The sequence below is a fragment of the Semicossyphus pulcher genome, unplaced genomic scaffold (assembly GCF_022749685.1).
Source record: "Semicossyphus pulcher isolate SPU_LCO1_2020_fin unplaced genomic scaffold, fSemPul1.0.p SCAF_14, whole genome shotgun sequence".
Lineage (NCBI taxonomy): Eukaryota > Metazoa > Chordata > Actinopteri > Labriformes > Labridae > Semicossyphus > Semicossyphus pulcher.
Genome location: NW_027211648.1, coordinates 9523203 through 9538025, shown reverse-complemented (window position 1 = coordinate 9538025; position 14823 = coordinate 9523203). Strand labels below are relative to the sequence as shown.

General features: G+C 45.6%; 1 protein-coding gene across 1 annotated transcript in view; it reads right to left on the bottom strand.

The window, feature by feature from the left end:
* The window catches only part of efna2a (ephrin-A2a), an 88469-nt gene extending 75605 nt beyond the window's left edge, over positions 1-12864 (bottom strand). Inside the window, exon 1 of the mRNA XM_069662042.1 lies at positions 11786-12864. Within this exon, the coding sequence (XP_069518143.1) occupies positions 11786-11928 (143 nt within the window). The 5' untranslated portion in view covers positions 11929-12864. The remainder of the gene's footprint in view (positions 1-11785) is intronic.
* Positions 12865-14823: the final 1959 nt, after the last annotated feature.

The following is a 14823-nucleotide window of genomic DNA, read 5'->3' as shown; positions in this document are numbered from 1 at the left end:
GGAGCCAGTGTCTGCCTATTCCGTCCTCTCTTTTTCACGCTTTCATTCTCTCATCCAGCGCGTTGGCCCCGCCGTCTCTTCTAAAAACCCGCGGCTCACTGACTTCCTCCATCTCCTGGCTCCGACTGTTTCCCCCTCTTATCTCTCTCTCTCTCTCTCTTCATTAAAACAACAACTCCTGGGATCTCCCCAGGTTGTTTCGAAGCACTTACATCACCATCACTGCCATAGTCATTACCATCAACAAACCTCATTAGCGGGGAGGTAGCGGCAGAAGCTGCAACAGAAGCAGCACACCCTGCACAAGTCTCCCAACCTGCACCTCTGCATGAACAATCAAAACGTGGGGGGATGTTAAGTAAACATTGGTATCCATTTCAGATTCATTGCCACGCTGCTGACATACTAAACAGATCATTACTCTCTTTGGGCAGATCAAATGATGAGGATATTCTGCAGCTTGCGCAGACACTCTCAGGGCAGGATTGGAAATCTGAAAACATGGCACCCCTCTAAAAAATGCATGCGAGCAGGGCTGCTTGGAAGTTGTTTTTTTTTGGGCGAACCTGTACCCTGAAAAAGAAATCACTTCTAAGACAAGGATTATGATTCTAAGCCACTACCTTAATAACAGGAAGAATAAGATCCTTAATCCTATAGAGAGGCAGAGATATCGCTGCCACAGAGAAATAAAATCATGTGCTGCGAGATGTTTTTCAAGCTAGCATCGATTTTTGCTGCTAATTTTAACATGCGCTGACAGCGAGCTGTGTGACACATGACAGGCAGTCCAAAGTGGCGCGAGGGCCCGAGATGCCATCAGCCTGTCATGGGAAAATAAAGCTCAAGTGTCACACAAGGTAAGAAGAGAAGAGAAGATGAGGCATTATTACCAGAAAGTGACAGAGTGCATTTAAAGTTTTCTTTCAATCAAACTGAAATACAGGCGAGAAGTTTTTATATTCCCGTTGTCAGACTGGCAGGGTTTGAGACGTTGATCCTGTTAATGGACGGGGTGACGCATATCATTATGTGCAACCACTGCACAAGCCAGCTACTTTAACTTTACTACTACTAATTACATTTCAAGCTAGCTAAGTTTCAACACGTTCGACTAAACGATGGCAGAGACGTGTTCTGTTTTCGCGACAGAGGGGCCACATAGTGGGCGGGGCCTATGCAGATTCAGGAATATTTAAGGGAGGGAGAAGGAAGAGACGCCTCGGGAGGATTTTTGCAAGGTAATTAAACATATTCAGCAGGAAAAGCATATTTATTATTTCAAGCAGAGCATTTTATATGTCTGAAAACATGACTGGAGCTGCTCTGTAAGCCAAAAACGGGCAAGCTATGAACCTTTCCTCTTCAACAGAAGGTCCATATCAAATTTTGTCCCAACAAGGTGCAGGAATTTGGCATTTCCCTACATGTGTGATTATCATGTGAGCATTTAACACTTTCTTTAGACTAGAAAAAATATATATTTTTAAATAGAGCAACAGAAGTATAAGACAGGTTATTATTTCCTCGTACAGACTTCCTTCCTTCCCGTGGGCTTCGACTGATTGACAGCAAGCAGAAGAACAACTAATACAGCAGCGATATGAGAATGCTAAAGTCAGGCACAGCTAAAATTAAATCAAAGCTCGTGGAAACTCAAAGCTCAATGGTGTTTCATTAAGAAACCACCTTTAAATTTAGCGTATTGTAAGGTGGTTGGCAATTAAAGGCAAGTTTTGAATTAAGGCAACAGAATTAATTCTCCGGCTGCCACTTATACATTTTCTTTCATAACAAAGCTGATTGTATCTTTCTTGAATCGAGTAATTGTTCGGTCTGTAGCAAACAAAAGGAGCACAGAAAGGCCCGTCGCTTACTGTGGAAGTGAAAGTGACGTCTTTGAGCAAATGTTTGGTTGCGTGTTGAGCGTGTTGTCAAAGCACAGGTGTAATTAAATCACGCTAACGATGCCGAGCCTGGGAGCCACCTGCACCGAATGCAGCCACCGTTAATTAATGTAATCAGCTACACCTGGGCTGAAAAACAATATGCCTTTGTCTGTCAGCTGATTGGTCTGAGTCGGGAGACCAAACATAAAGGTGTTTATTTTTAATGATATAAAACATGAAAGCAGCAAATACTCACATGGAAGAACTCACAACTAATGAATGTCTGGCATCGTTCTGCTTATTAAAACGACTTTCATGATGATTAGGAAACTTTAAGCATTACAGTCTTTTTCCACTGTGCTCCTTCATTCTGTATACACATACTGTATACACAGCTGCCTAAAGTGTGAATCTATTAGTCCTCAGTCAATGTTGCGTTCATGAAGTGTGGGTATAATAAGAAATATGAGCGCCCAACTGGGAAAATTCATGCATAGTTGGAATAGAAAGTCAGCAAAAAAGTTGGCAACTTGCCAACTATGTATTACTAAGAAACCTCAAACTTTATTTAACTCTATGTATTTTCTAGGTTTTTCTCCTCATATATTTGGCCCACACTGTGTCAGTATACGTTGTGTTTTTAAACCTGATCATTTCATGACTTGCTGCCTTTGTGAAGCACTTTGAAAACTTTGAAAAGTGCTCAATACATAAAGGTTATTACTAGAGAGTTTTTAATAAGCATTAACCCTGTTAAAGCAATATTTTAATGTTTTAGTAAATGCACACATCTTCACCGTCTTTATTGTTCCCACTCTAGAGCTTGAAGCATACGCATGCAGGATGTAGCTTTAGCAGTAGAGCAGGCGCCCCATGTGGCTACAGTCGTCGATGCACTGATCGCAGGCTCGACTCTCCCTGCCGATCATTTGGTGCATGTCAACTCTCTACTCCCCACATTTCCTGTCTCTCTTCAGCGGTCTTATCAATAAAGGCAAAATACTATTTTTAGTTTTTGGCTGACCACCGGGGTCGGCCCTACACACGGGTCTGTATGTGACTGAGTGACGGTACTTCCACAACCGTAGAGAGAGAGAGTTGCGAGCATATTGGAACTCCAGTGACACGACTTTCTATCTATACGGCTCTGGATACTTCGTTCGGTGGAGTAGGCGGGATCGCTCCTCCGCTGCTCGCCCGCTGTCCTCACCTACGTCTGCAGCGTGCGCCTGCTTTCAAACATGTTGTCATCGGCCTCATAAGGACAGTCCTTGTAACACATTGCCCACAAAAGCGCAAAAAGGGTTTTCACCTAGTCTTGTTAAGATTTTAATTAGCATTTTTAATTAGTTAGGTAAAGCAATATTTGAGTGGTTTTAGTAAATGTACACATCTTTATTAGAGCTTATGAACACACCAGAGCAGGAACAATGGCTTCCCAACATGGGAAAATGGCACCATCTGACGAGGATTTGAACACTTGGTATTACTGGATGTGAAGCATTGAGATGCAGAGGTGTTTTTTATTTAATAAAACGCAAGATTACAAAATCCTTTTCTATCAGTATCATCATTGTTGTAGATGCAGATTTTGCAGAACGTGCCAGTATCACATCTGTTTGTGTGCGTGTGTGTTTCATCACACCTGCGAGTGTTCCTCCCACTGGATAATTCCTGAGGATATGTATCATGCTGCTGTTTGTTCCCTCACTAATAGATACAGAGGTATGAGTTTTCTTGGATGATATACAGTAACGTCCCTTTGGTGTAAAATCACAGACGTTTTTTGTTCTATAATCCCGCTTTGAATTCAGACTGCAATTAAAGCGGCTGGTGAGTATTTAATATCTGCAGACGAAACCGTTCCACTCTAATGCCCCGGAATATTTAACTGACCTCCTCCTGCCAATCATTGCTTTGAATCTGCTGATGACTAAGATCAGCTACATTAGATCCTGTTATGTAACTGTCGCTCCTGCTGAGCTGGGAGAAATCATTTGCAACGCAGGAGCCCCGACTTTAATTACTCATTTTAGAGCCATGTGAAAGGCTCTCTTGATTCCACAGATAACTCTGGAGACTGCTTCCTTCCCAGCGTGAACTTTAGCAGTACTGACATCTTAAACAAACACATACACTGTCCAATAATGTGGGTCGTGGCAGCAACGCGTAACCCTTGATGTACTGCAGCTTTATGTATATATGTACAGAAAGAAGTAGCCCGAGGCGCCGTGCACAGTTCAGGGTCGTGGACAAGAAAAACATGCTAACCACATCCCAACGGGACAAGAGAGAGAGAGAGAGGGAGCTGTGATGCAAGAGAGGGGAGATAAGAGAGAGTGGGAGATGAGAGCTTGATAGGGAGACGCACAGACGGAGAGAAGGAGAGGAAGAAGGATGGAGGGAAGAAGAGAAGGGTGGAGTGGGCGGTGGTGGTGGTTGCAGTGGAAGATGGATTTAACCCAGGGGCAGGTTTGAGTCTGACAAACTGTCAGTAACTGAGCGGGGGTGACTACAAGTCTACATGTAAATTGGATGCAAATCTGTGTGTGTATCTGCGTGTGTGTCTGAATGTGTGCGGTAGGAATGAGGAAGTGCTAGTGACAACACACATCACTCGGCGCCACAGGGGACGCGGCGAAGAGATGGCGCGCGTGAGTGTGTGTGTGTGTGTGTTTACGTGCAAGGACTCGGATGGCGCGTGCATCATGCAGCGTGCGCATGTATATGAAAGTTTGTGCTGCAGTCTATATGTATGAGTGTGTGGGCGCTCCCTGCATAAGTCACTCCTTCCTCAAAGGCTGTGTGTGTGGGTGCATGCGCGTCTCCAAGGAGATCGTCTCCGTCCCATAGAATGAGGGTGTCAACCATCGGCGCTCTCACTGACACGAGGAGTTCCTCAAAGGCGAGGAGATGAAGAGAGAGGAGGAACAAAGAAGAGGAGGAAAAGAAAGTCTTTTGAAGGATAAACCATGGGATTAGATAAGGTGCTCCTTCTGGACCATTGAGCCAGTCTATGTGTGTGTGTGTGTGTGTGGAGGAGAGCCCATTGCTCTGAGCACATTAGCTGCTCGGGGTGAACAAAGCCCCCTCACCTGCAGGCTTTATAAAATGGGCCTGAGAGCCAGAAGGGGCTCAGTGTGTGTGTGTGTGTGTGCGTGTGTGTGCCAGCCAAAATGATGGGCTTTTATTCAATAGCGAGCCAGTCTGGCTGTATGTGCATGTGCCCCATATCCAGCTTCCTCTGTGTGTTTGTGTGTAACAGTGAGTAAATAGAAAAATGGAGGCGGCCTAACCTTGTATTCAATGAGCAGCCATTCTGGTTCTATGTGATTGTGTGTGAGAGTTTGTGACCTAAATCTAAGCTCGCGCTGGTGTGTACGTCCATTCATACGTGTGTGTTCCTCCTATATTCCTTCCTGCGAGCTGCACAAATCCCTTTCATGTGCGTGTGGGAGATTTTCAGATCCTGTTCTTGTGTTGCAGCATCGGCGTGATAATGCGCGTTAGGTACTTGCAGCGCCACGTATCTCATCGCAACACGAGCACGGACAACACTTGGGAGTGTGCGTTAACGCTGCTCCCCGCCGTGACCAGAAGTGGCCGGAGCCGTTTGAATTGGATTATCTCGTACATTTTCTATTATCCAGCGAGACCTTGAAAGAGATAGGCCCCGCTGAGAGCCAGAGCACTCCATATAAAGGGTTTGGCCAATTTGTAATACGCCTCCTCTCTCAAGTCGGAACATTTGTTTAACTCACTTTATGTATCGTGACTTATCCAGGTTAGTCTCTTTGAGATCAAGGCGCTCCTAACGCACAGGCAGCACGGCTAATTAGCAGGTAAGAAACGATTAAAACATGTCAGCGTGGATGGTGAATAATGGCGGAGAGGCAAGCAAAGGGAAAAGTAGAGCAGGCAAGAATGAGGAAGACAGAGAGGAAGAAGACAAATATATCTTCTTCTAAAATATGGAGCCATGGCGTCCATAAGGAACATTTACGCCAAAATATATCAAACCTGGTTTCTCGCCAGTCTCCACACCGACGGTTTCAGCTCACTCGGCCAAAATTTGGATCTGTTACTGAAACTTTTACTGTCGCTCCAGTGTGATGAGAAGAGTGTATCCAAGTTTAGTTTGGAACAACTTCTAAGTTAGACGGTAGCTCCAGAAAAAGTCTATGGATTTTTTAAGGGAACAGGAAAATGTTTTTCAGTTTTTAAAGAGGGGGTATTATGCTGTTTCACATTTTTAGACATATATATAATGTTACAATGGTGGATGTTCAGACTAAATGTGGGTGAAGTTTCAAATCTGTAGGTAAAAGTATGCAGTCTGCAGGCTGCTGTGAACGCCAGGTTTCACACAGACGTCTCCAGACGCTTCACTTTGTGATGTCACAAAGTCGAGGAACTCTAAATTTGGGCGTCTGTCTGAGACGCAGCAGAACTTCCTGCCCCTGGCACAGATCAAGGACACGCCCACCCAGCAGCTCAGTCTGCCTCGGAAATTTTTTTACACTCCACTGCTCTGCTCGACGGCTCTGCTCGTCAAGTTGGTTAAAAATGTCTTTGGCTGTGAAGGAAAGTCATCAGTGTTTACTTTTCCAACAGACAACAGCAGCAGACATTCGTTTCAAATCGAAAAAAGTGAAGTTTACTCTTTGCCAACAACTCAGTAGCACGGCCACAGGCTAGAAGGCGTGCCTCAAACACTAAATTCTGCCCCTAGGCAGGCTTCGGAGAGCTGGCCAATCAGAGGAAAGCAGGCTTGTAGGGGTGGGGTTTCTTAAAGGGACAGAGCTGATTGAGTCCTTTCAAACAGAGGCTGTAAGAGGACCTGCACAGAGCACCAGTGTGAGAAAAATGATGAGCTTTTTTAACTGTAAATGATGCTAAGCTACTCCACAGGTATCATAGAGTGAAATATGAAGCTTGAAATTAGCATAATACCCCCCTTTAAAGCTCTTAAAATACAAAACTACACACAAGGCTAGATACATGTAGTTTTAGAAAAATTATCACTTTTAAAATTGATAAATTTGTTGTTTACCATCCAACAGACAGAGAAACTTGAACCAATGAACTCATGATAATGTTCAGGAAAGAAACCACACCTCATTCAAAACGACCTCTTCTGTTATCGGAGCTACAGGGGGGTGATGACAGAAAAAGGCCCCCACCCTGAGTCTCCACCCTACGGTGCTTAGCCTCTCCAGCCATGGCACGAATCAAATCAACCCCCTTTCATCCCCCCGTTGACCCTCATACAATCATTTCCGAAATCCCTCCCGAATAAACTACCTTTTAAACCTCACAAGCGGCCCCGGTCTTTGTTAGTGAATCATTCATTCTGAATCACGTTTCTGGCCAATCGGCAAATGTCCAGTGCTCACTCTCTTGTTTTCAGACTCCACCACTCCCAGGGGAAATATCTGGCTCTTTAGCTGCCAACGGCTTCACTGTGTTCGCCAGTTAGTCGATAACTTTGTCCCGCTGCAGTTTGGTGATGGTCAGGTAGTGTACAGTCTGTTTTCGGAGGTGGGTTTTTTTCGCTGAAACTACACTGAGGAGAAATGAGTTGAAGAGAACATCAGAATCAGGTGTTTCTTTTTTCTCTACAAGCAACCGCTCTCACATCCATCCATTATCTATACCGCTTATCCTGTTCAGGTTGGCGAAGGGGCTGGAGCCTTTCCCAGCTGGGCAAGAGGCGGGGTACACCCTGGATTCGTACTAGTACCCCTTTCCCATCGAAATTTGCCAGTTGACGCAGGTTTTTCAGACCTGAGAAGAGATTAACGTGTTGACACAGGTTTTGCGTTCCCATCAATGCCGATCCGAGCCGAGGCGATAATTACCTGGGTCTAGTGCATTTGACCCGGATCTGAATGTCGAATGTAGCTTTTCCCAGTAAGCAAAAAAGCCGGGTATTAGCAGGTCTTTTGACCAGTGGAAAAGCGGCTATGGAGACAGACAACCCTTCACGCTCACATTCACACCTTCGGACAATTTTGGAGTCAATGAACTGAACGAGCATTGTCTATGAACTGTGGGAGGAAGCACTCCCAGAAAGCCCCCCCCCATGTCCGAACCAGGGTTTGAACAGGGAACCTTCTTGCTGTGAGGCGACAGCGCCAACCACTGCACCACCGAGCATTTGAGATACTTTAATGTACACACCAGGTGTAAAACTTGTAAACTGACATAGAGAAATAATTGAGTTATACAACATAAAAATCATCCCCTCCACCCAGTCAGAATAAAAGTAGGTCCGCAGGAGAAAGAATTATTTTTAGCACTATTTCGGGGGAGCTCTCACACATCCCTTCACTTGTCACTTTCTTCTGTTTCCCACACTCCCGTCTTTGAAAACAAAGTTTCTACCCGCCGTACAAAACAGCGACTGATTATCAATCCTACAAATTCTACAAAGTCGGTTCTTGTGACCTTGCAGAAAAAAAAAAAAAAGTCCTTCTTAAGTCGTTCGGCTGGGTGCAAACTTTTGATGAGCACGAGAAGAGACAACACATCCTGATAGCTCAATACAAGCTGTGTGCTTGATGTAGTGTGATCAATTAAGACACACAGCTGTTCGTTTAGCCAGCTGTTTGTGTCATTTCGCCGCCTCTGAAATATCTCCTCCAGATTACTACCAATGGAGTGAGGTCTGGGTTCAATATATAAAGTTAGGATGACTCACACGGGAAAATCAAGCAAGATAAAGAGGTATGAAGTTAATGAAACCTTAAAGGATGTTTTGAGTTGAGTGCAGCTTGGTTTTATTATTTGCTCTTACACTTTATGTAGCGAAGCGGCGGCTGAGATCTGGAGATGAGGCAACATTTCCACATTTAAGTCAGATGGAGCAAAAAAAAAAGCAAGATCAAATAATGAACTGCTTGTAAACAACCCAACAGTTTGCATTTAAGAGACTTTTTTGGGAATAAAACTGAAAGTAAAATGTTGTAAACAGTCTTTCACTTTTTGCGAGTGCAGAACTTCTTCACACAGTTGGGCGAGGTTTAACCAGGCAATCATTCGACTAGCTGCCAGAGATGTGGACGTGAGACTTGGACTCGAGTCACTGTGTTGATGACTTGAGACTCGACTTGGACTTGAGGCATGATGACTCGGATGACTTGCTGGCTTTCATAAGTTTGAATGTTGTCAAGTTTCTGTCTAACTATCAAGTATGTATGCAGCGCAAACTGGGAATCATGATTTTAAATTTTTTCCCCGGTATGTGCTTGTCATAATTGGATGACTGGCTGTCAGTCAAACTACTTGCTATGGCAACACGCAACATCAAAGCCCCCAAAGAGAAGCCTCATCAGTCGTACTCGTTACTACTCAATACTGTCTCAGAGCAGACCATCATCATTGCTGCGTCTGTGCCAAGATAATACAGATACAATTCATTGTCATACTTTCTGAACACGTCATATAAATTGGCCAATAATATCATTATTAGATGAGCTGCTAATACCTTGTCTTTTCTCTTAATAAAGACCGGATACTACAAGTAAGAGTGCTGCATCTTGGGTGGAAAAAAAGTGACTTGACTCAGGACTTGACTTGCCTTAACTAAGGACTCGACTTGACAAAACCTGTGACTCGACTTGCCCAAGAAAAAATGACTCGAGACTTGCTTGAGACTTGGACTAAATGACTTGCGACTTGAGCAAAGATGACTTGGTCACAACACTGCTAACTGGGGTGGATGTTTCTTGACGGACGGTTGGCGTTGGTGCCAATTTTCTTTCCCATTTAAAGACGTGTTTTACCAAAGTTACATTCTAAGGCCTTTGTACCTGAACTAGCGTTAAATGGAAACCCATTTCTCCACTCCATTTCCAGAGAGAAGCATTTTAATTTTCAGTTTCACTTTAAGATGTAGCGTAGAATCATCAGACAAGCTTTTCAAACAAGCTTTTCAAACAAGCTTAATCTCACTTAAATCAGCTGTTTTGCTGATTATACCTCCATGCTTTTACTTTGGTAAGACTTTAGATTCTCCTCATGTAATTGTAATGGAGTTATATTATTCTGCTTTACTAATAGGGGGTGTTTATTCCCCCAAACCTTCTTTCTGGGGAATCCTTCCCTTCCCCATTTTCTCTTCCCAGTAAGTCTGTTTACCAGTCTGATCTTCTGACTGCTCGTATTTCTGCCCCTGTTGGACTTCTTTTAGCAATTTCACAGCATTCACAGATCACAGCGAGCGACTTGGTGAATACAGTCTTACTATTATTATGGCCAAAACATGGTAAATAAAACCCCAAAGCAACAGCAGAAGCAGAACCAGACGATTCATTTTACATGAGCCGGGATGATTCCGCTTTCTGCCGTCTTGTCTCTTTTTGCCAGTGGGCCGGTTGCGCAACAAACTTCCTCTAATCCTGGAAGTTTAGGAGGAGAATTAGCTTTAGATTAAAGTGGAGGAATGAATGTTGTCAGTGGCAGGTCCTCACAAGTGCAGCGGGACAGTTATGCGTGTGTGTGTGTGTGCAGAAAAAAGGCACAGCGTGAGCAATGACAGTGCCAGGGTCTAACAGGGGGAACCAACCTCGCCAGGGCTCCAGCGCCCAGATTCATTGCTTTAGCAGCAATGCATTTTTGATGTGCCCCCTTTCTGCTTGGAGTTCTCCGTATGCGACCCTGACGGAATAACAGCGCCCCCAGCATCCGTCCATATAGCTTAAATTTATCGGGTGACGTCAGCTATGTGTAGGTGTTTGTGTTTGTGTGTGTGGTGGGAAAAGCAGGAGACGAAGAAGAAAGACGGAAAGAGAGAGGGAGACGGCGAGAAAGGGAGAAAATGTTCCCCCTCGCCTGTTAAATATTTGAGAAGCCTTCTGTGGAAAAGTGATGCAGTCAGAGACAGGCCTGTTAGCTCAGTGTGTGTGTGTGTGTGTGTTTGGTTAATGCAGAGAGAGAGACTGGGACGTTAGTTTGGACTAATTCAGCCGTGAGCAAGAGAGAGGGAGCACTTTCACTGTTTATTTATCTACCTGGGAGAGAGAGGGAGGGAGGGGAGGAAGAGGAGAGGAGGAAGGGGTGTGAGAGAGAGAGAGAGAGAGGAAGAGAGAGAGAGAGAAGCTGGCCAGGTTGTCACAAACCATTAGACAGACGGGCCCAGTGTGCTCTGCCCCATGTCAATGAGAGGCCCGGCTAAAGACAAGTGTGTGTGTTGTTTTGTGTGTGTGTGTGTGTGTGTGTGTGCAGCCTCGTGCACATGCGTGTGTTTATGTTGTCCTTTGTGTTTGTTTATTTATGGTTGTGGTTTTTTTGTACCAAGTGCTTCCAATTGACGGAGAAATAATGTGCGCTTGTGTTTCCTGGCATGAGGGGCTGAAATTAGCAAAGAGAAAAGGTAATGGCTTTGTGTGTGCGTGTGTGTGTGAGAGAGAGAGAGCAACAGAGAGAGAGAGAGAGAGAGAGAGAGAGCGAGACAGAGAGGGAGTAAATCTCTAGACACTGATGAGAAGAGGAGGCAGGATGCCCTTATTGTCTGAGACAAAAGGAGCTCCCTGTGCCACAGAACTAAATATCCAGTGTGCTTCCACATGCACACACACTTCTACTTGAGTGTGTGTGTGTGTGTGTGTGTGTCCATCTTGTTCATTGTTAAAGACACCAATATTTGAAAAAATAAACACTTGTGAAACATGAAGAAAGGGCTTTAGCGGGAGGAGTGATGTGAACAGAAAAAATGGAAGTGTGCGCTTCCCTAAAGACTCAGCCTCCACGCTGCTTGTGTTTATCATTACAGTGAGATTCATACTGTCAGGCAGATAGATAAATAATGTCCAAACACACACACACACACACACACACACACACACACACACACTCACACTCACACTTTAGGCCTAAATCTGACAAACACTCACTTGGGGTTGGAGCTGTTCCAGTAGACAGCATGTCTGTCAAAGATGATCTTCTCCTCTGCCCACACGGACACCCAGGACAGGACGGTCAGCAGCACCACCTCCATCACACACCTCTGCCCGAGCTGGCACAACATCATAGACATCCAGGAGGGAATCTCTCTCTCTCTCTCTCTCTCTCTCGGTGGGTTCAGGGTTTCACTGCTCTGCTGCTGCTGCTGCTGCTGTAGAAATCCTCGCTAGATCATTAATGTCCGTCTGCGCGTCTTTGGACAAATCGGGTCGGCGGTTCATGGATCGTTAACTGGCTTAATGCGAGTTCTGATAACCCCGAGGCTGTTTCAAGTCATACTGAATAACTCAGATTCACTTCTAAACTCCGTCACCAGCGTTCGGAAGGAAGGGGGAGATTCACATGTTATTTAAAAACGAGTCGTCGGCGGGATGCTCAGAGTGCGTCTCCTCTGCAAGGTCCGAAACTTTTCTCCCATTACGCGCAGCCTGGGAGATGGATGCGCCACTCAGATTAGATCCCCTCTGTGTCCGGAAAAAGTAGAATGAAAAAACAATTGATTACACTCCAAAATTCACCCGAGGTTTCTAATTCTATCGTCGATTTCGTTGCTGATCCGCAAACGCGAGAAAACGTCAAAATCGGCCGTCATATTTGTTTACCCAGATTTGCGTTCAGCCTGGCGCGCGCTTTGTTCTGCTCCTCTCGCAGCGCAAAGAATCTCTCCACAGCCGAAAAAACTGCGTCCACTTCACCTTTTCTCTCAGTGCAGTTCGAAGAAATACATCCCAGACAGATGAGCGCGCTCCTTTCCGGCGTTTTCAGTCCAAACTTATCAGACAATAACAACCGCGAGACGGGAGCATCCTCCTCCTCACACACACTGTACCACGAGCTCTCTCAGCATCTCAACTTGGTGCTCCCTCCGCTGTCTCTGGCTCTAATCCAATGTGACTCCAGCCGCGGTGCGCCCTCGCTCTCTGTGCGTCACGCTGGTGTCAGCGCAGCCGGGGAGCCGCTGATGATCACAGCTTTCATCCGAACATGCTCCCGTGCAACCTGCACCTATGGCGGCAACGACACTCACCGGCACCCTGATTCGGTCTAAGGAACCCCCCACCGACACACCACTCCCCCCTCCCCTCTCTCTCTCCCTTCATCTCGCGCTCGCTTTTCTTCCCTGCGCGGGCGGGGTTTGCAGCCGTGCCGTGCCGCTCTGCCTCTGGGGACGCGGGGCTGGCTGACTCACTGCGTCCCGGTGATACACATCCGGAGATGTAAAGAGGAAAGACTCAACTCAGAACAAAACATTTTTCATTAGAGAATGTTAATGTGACATGTATTTACGCGCAAAAAAGCCAAATTAAGATGATTTACTGCAGCTTCCCGGAGAGAAACTGAACATTGTAATTAGGGTTGCCTTTAGCTCTGTTTAGTACAACCATCTGTATGACTGAAGGCGGTTTATATGCGTCGCAGCTGCACATGTTAAGCGCCCATAAAGTTCACGAGCTTGTTTGAAAGCTGCGGCCTGATGGATGGCCTCTGAGAGAGGGAGAGCGCAGGGGAGAGAGGGCGTCTGATGGATCGCTGGAACAGTGGAGTCATTTTCCATCAGTGTCCATTAGGCCCAAAGGGCAAGCGTAGGCAGCGCAGAGTCTAAAACCTGTGAGCCATAAACCTCTGGATAGTTGTGTCTGGCAGAGCGCTGCCACCCCTGCTAACTTTGTCCTAAGAGTGTGTGTCTGCATCCATCTCCCATTGTTTGGTATTTACCCTCAACAACAACAGGAGGGAGATGTAGTAACTACATTGTTTCCTCAGGTTCTTCATGCTTCCTCCGACATGTGTCGATAACTTGAGCTGCACTGAGGATCAATCCAATCTCAGCACGATGGGAATCGACTCAAGGGGATTATTTGGCAACAGGCTCATTTGCAAATAAATGTGAAAACTCATCCTCAGAAGACTCTCGAGTTCTTAAAGGAGACAGTTTTCCAAAATCACACTGACTGACTCGTCCCCATCCTAACAGGTCTTTGTTATCATTTCAAACAACCTTTCCGCGGCGCCATCTTTCACATCTTATTGTGCCTCTCGGTCGGATCCTTTATGCAAAGTGTCCTAGTTTTTGCTTTGCCCTGTTCTGCCTGCAAAGTAATGCCTATAATTTGGGCTGCGTAAATTCAGGCACGGAGATAGAGAGAGAGAGAACCCATGCACCCCCATAACCCAAATACAGCTGCATGTTGTCCGCCTCTGTGGATGAATTATTCAACATCTGTCTGAGGCGTGCATATGTAAACAGGTGGATAGTCTCCGGGTGGCTTTTTTTAAAAGGAGAGTCACTGTAGACGGAAGATGCATCCTGCTTCTCCTCCTCTGCTGTGTCACTCTGAAAGTGAGGCTAAATCTCATGTAAGCCGTGCGGGCTACACACGATTGGGTGTCTTCAGACATGATGGCCTCTTAAGCGACGCTAAATCTAAAGCAATGTGGCTGAGAGAGTTAGTGTGTGGACACATGCCTCCTTAAAAGGGCGTTAAATCCTGGAGTTTACAGCTGGTTAAGTGTGTGATTGCGGTGCAGTTTAGTTCTGCTCATGAGGGAGATAAATTATAGACGTATGAATTAACACAAAACAGATGAATACATGTCAAACTGTTATCTAACTAAGCTAAGCTAAGCTAAGCTAAGCAGCCATCACATTTCAAGGAGGCAGTCGCGAGGATTGAAAATGTCACCGAGTCTACTCATGACGGCCCTTTGAACCGTTTGACCTCCAGGTTTGTGTGTGTGGCCTCTGTGTTTGCTTGATTAGAGACCGCAGCGCTAATGCAAATAAATGTTGCCAGATGTGGAAGGATCACGACCCCCGCATGGTTTCATTTAGCCCCCCCTTGCACAGGGCGATAAATGACGCCAGGATGATCCCAAGGGTCTGCATTGGGCAGAGGAGGTGGAGCGCGGAATCGTTAGAGAACAAATGGCGAGACATTTTAGATGCTCTAACAGAGCCGAGTGTTTA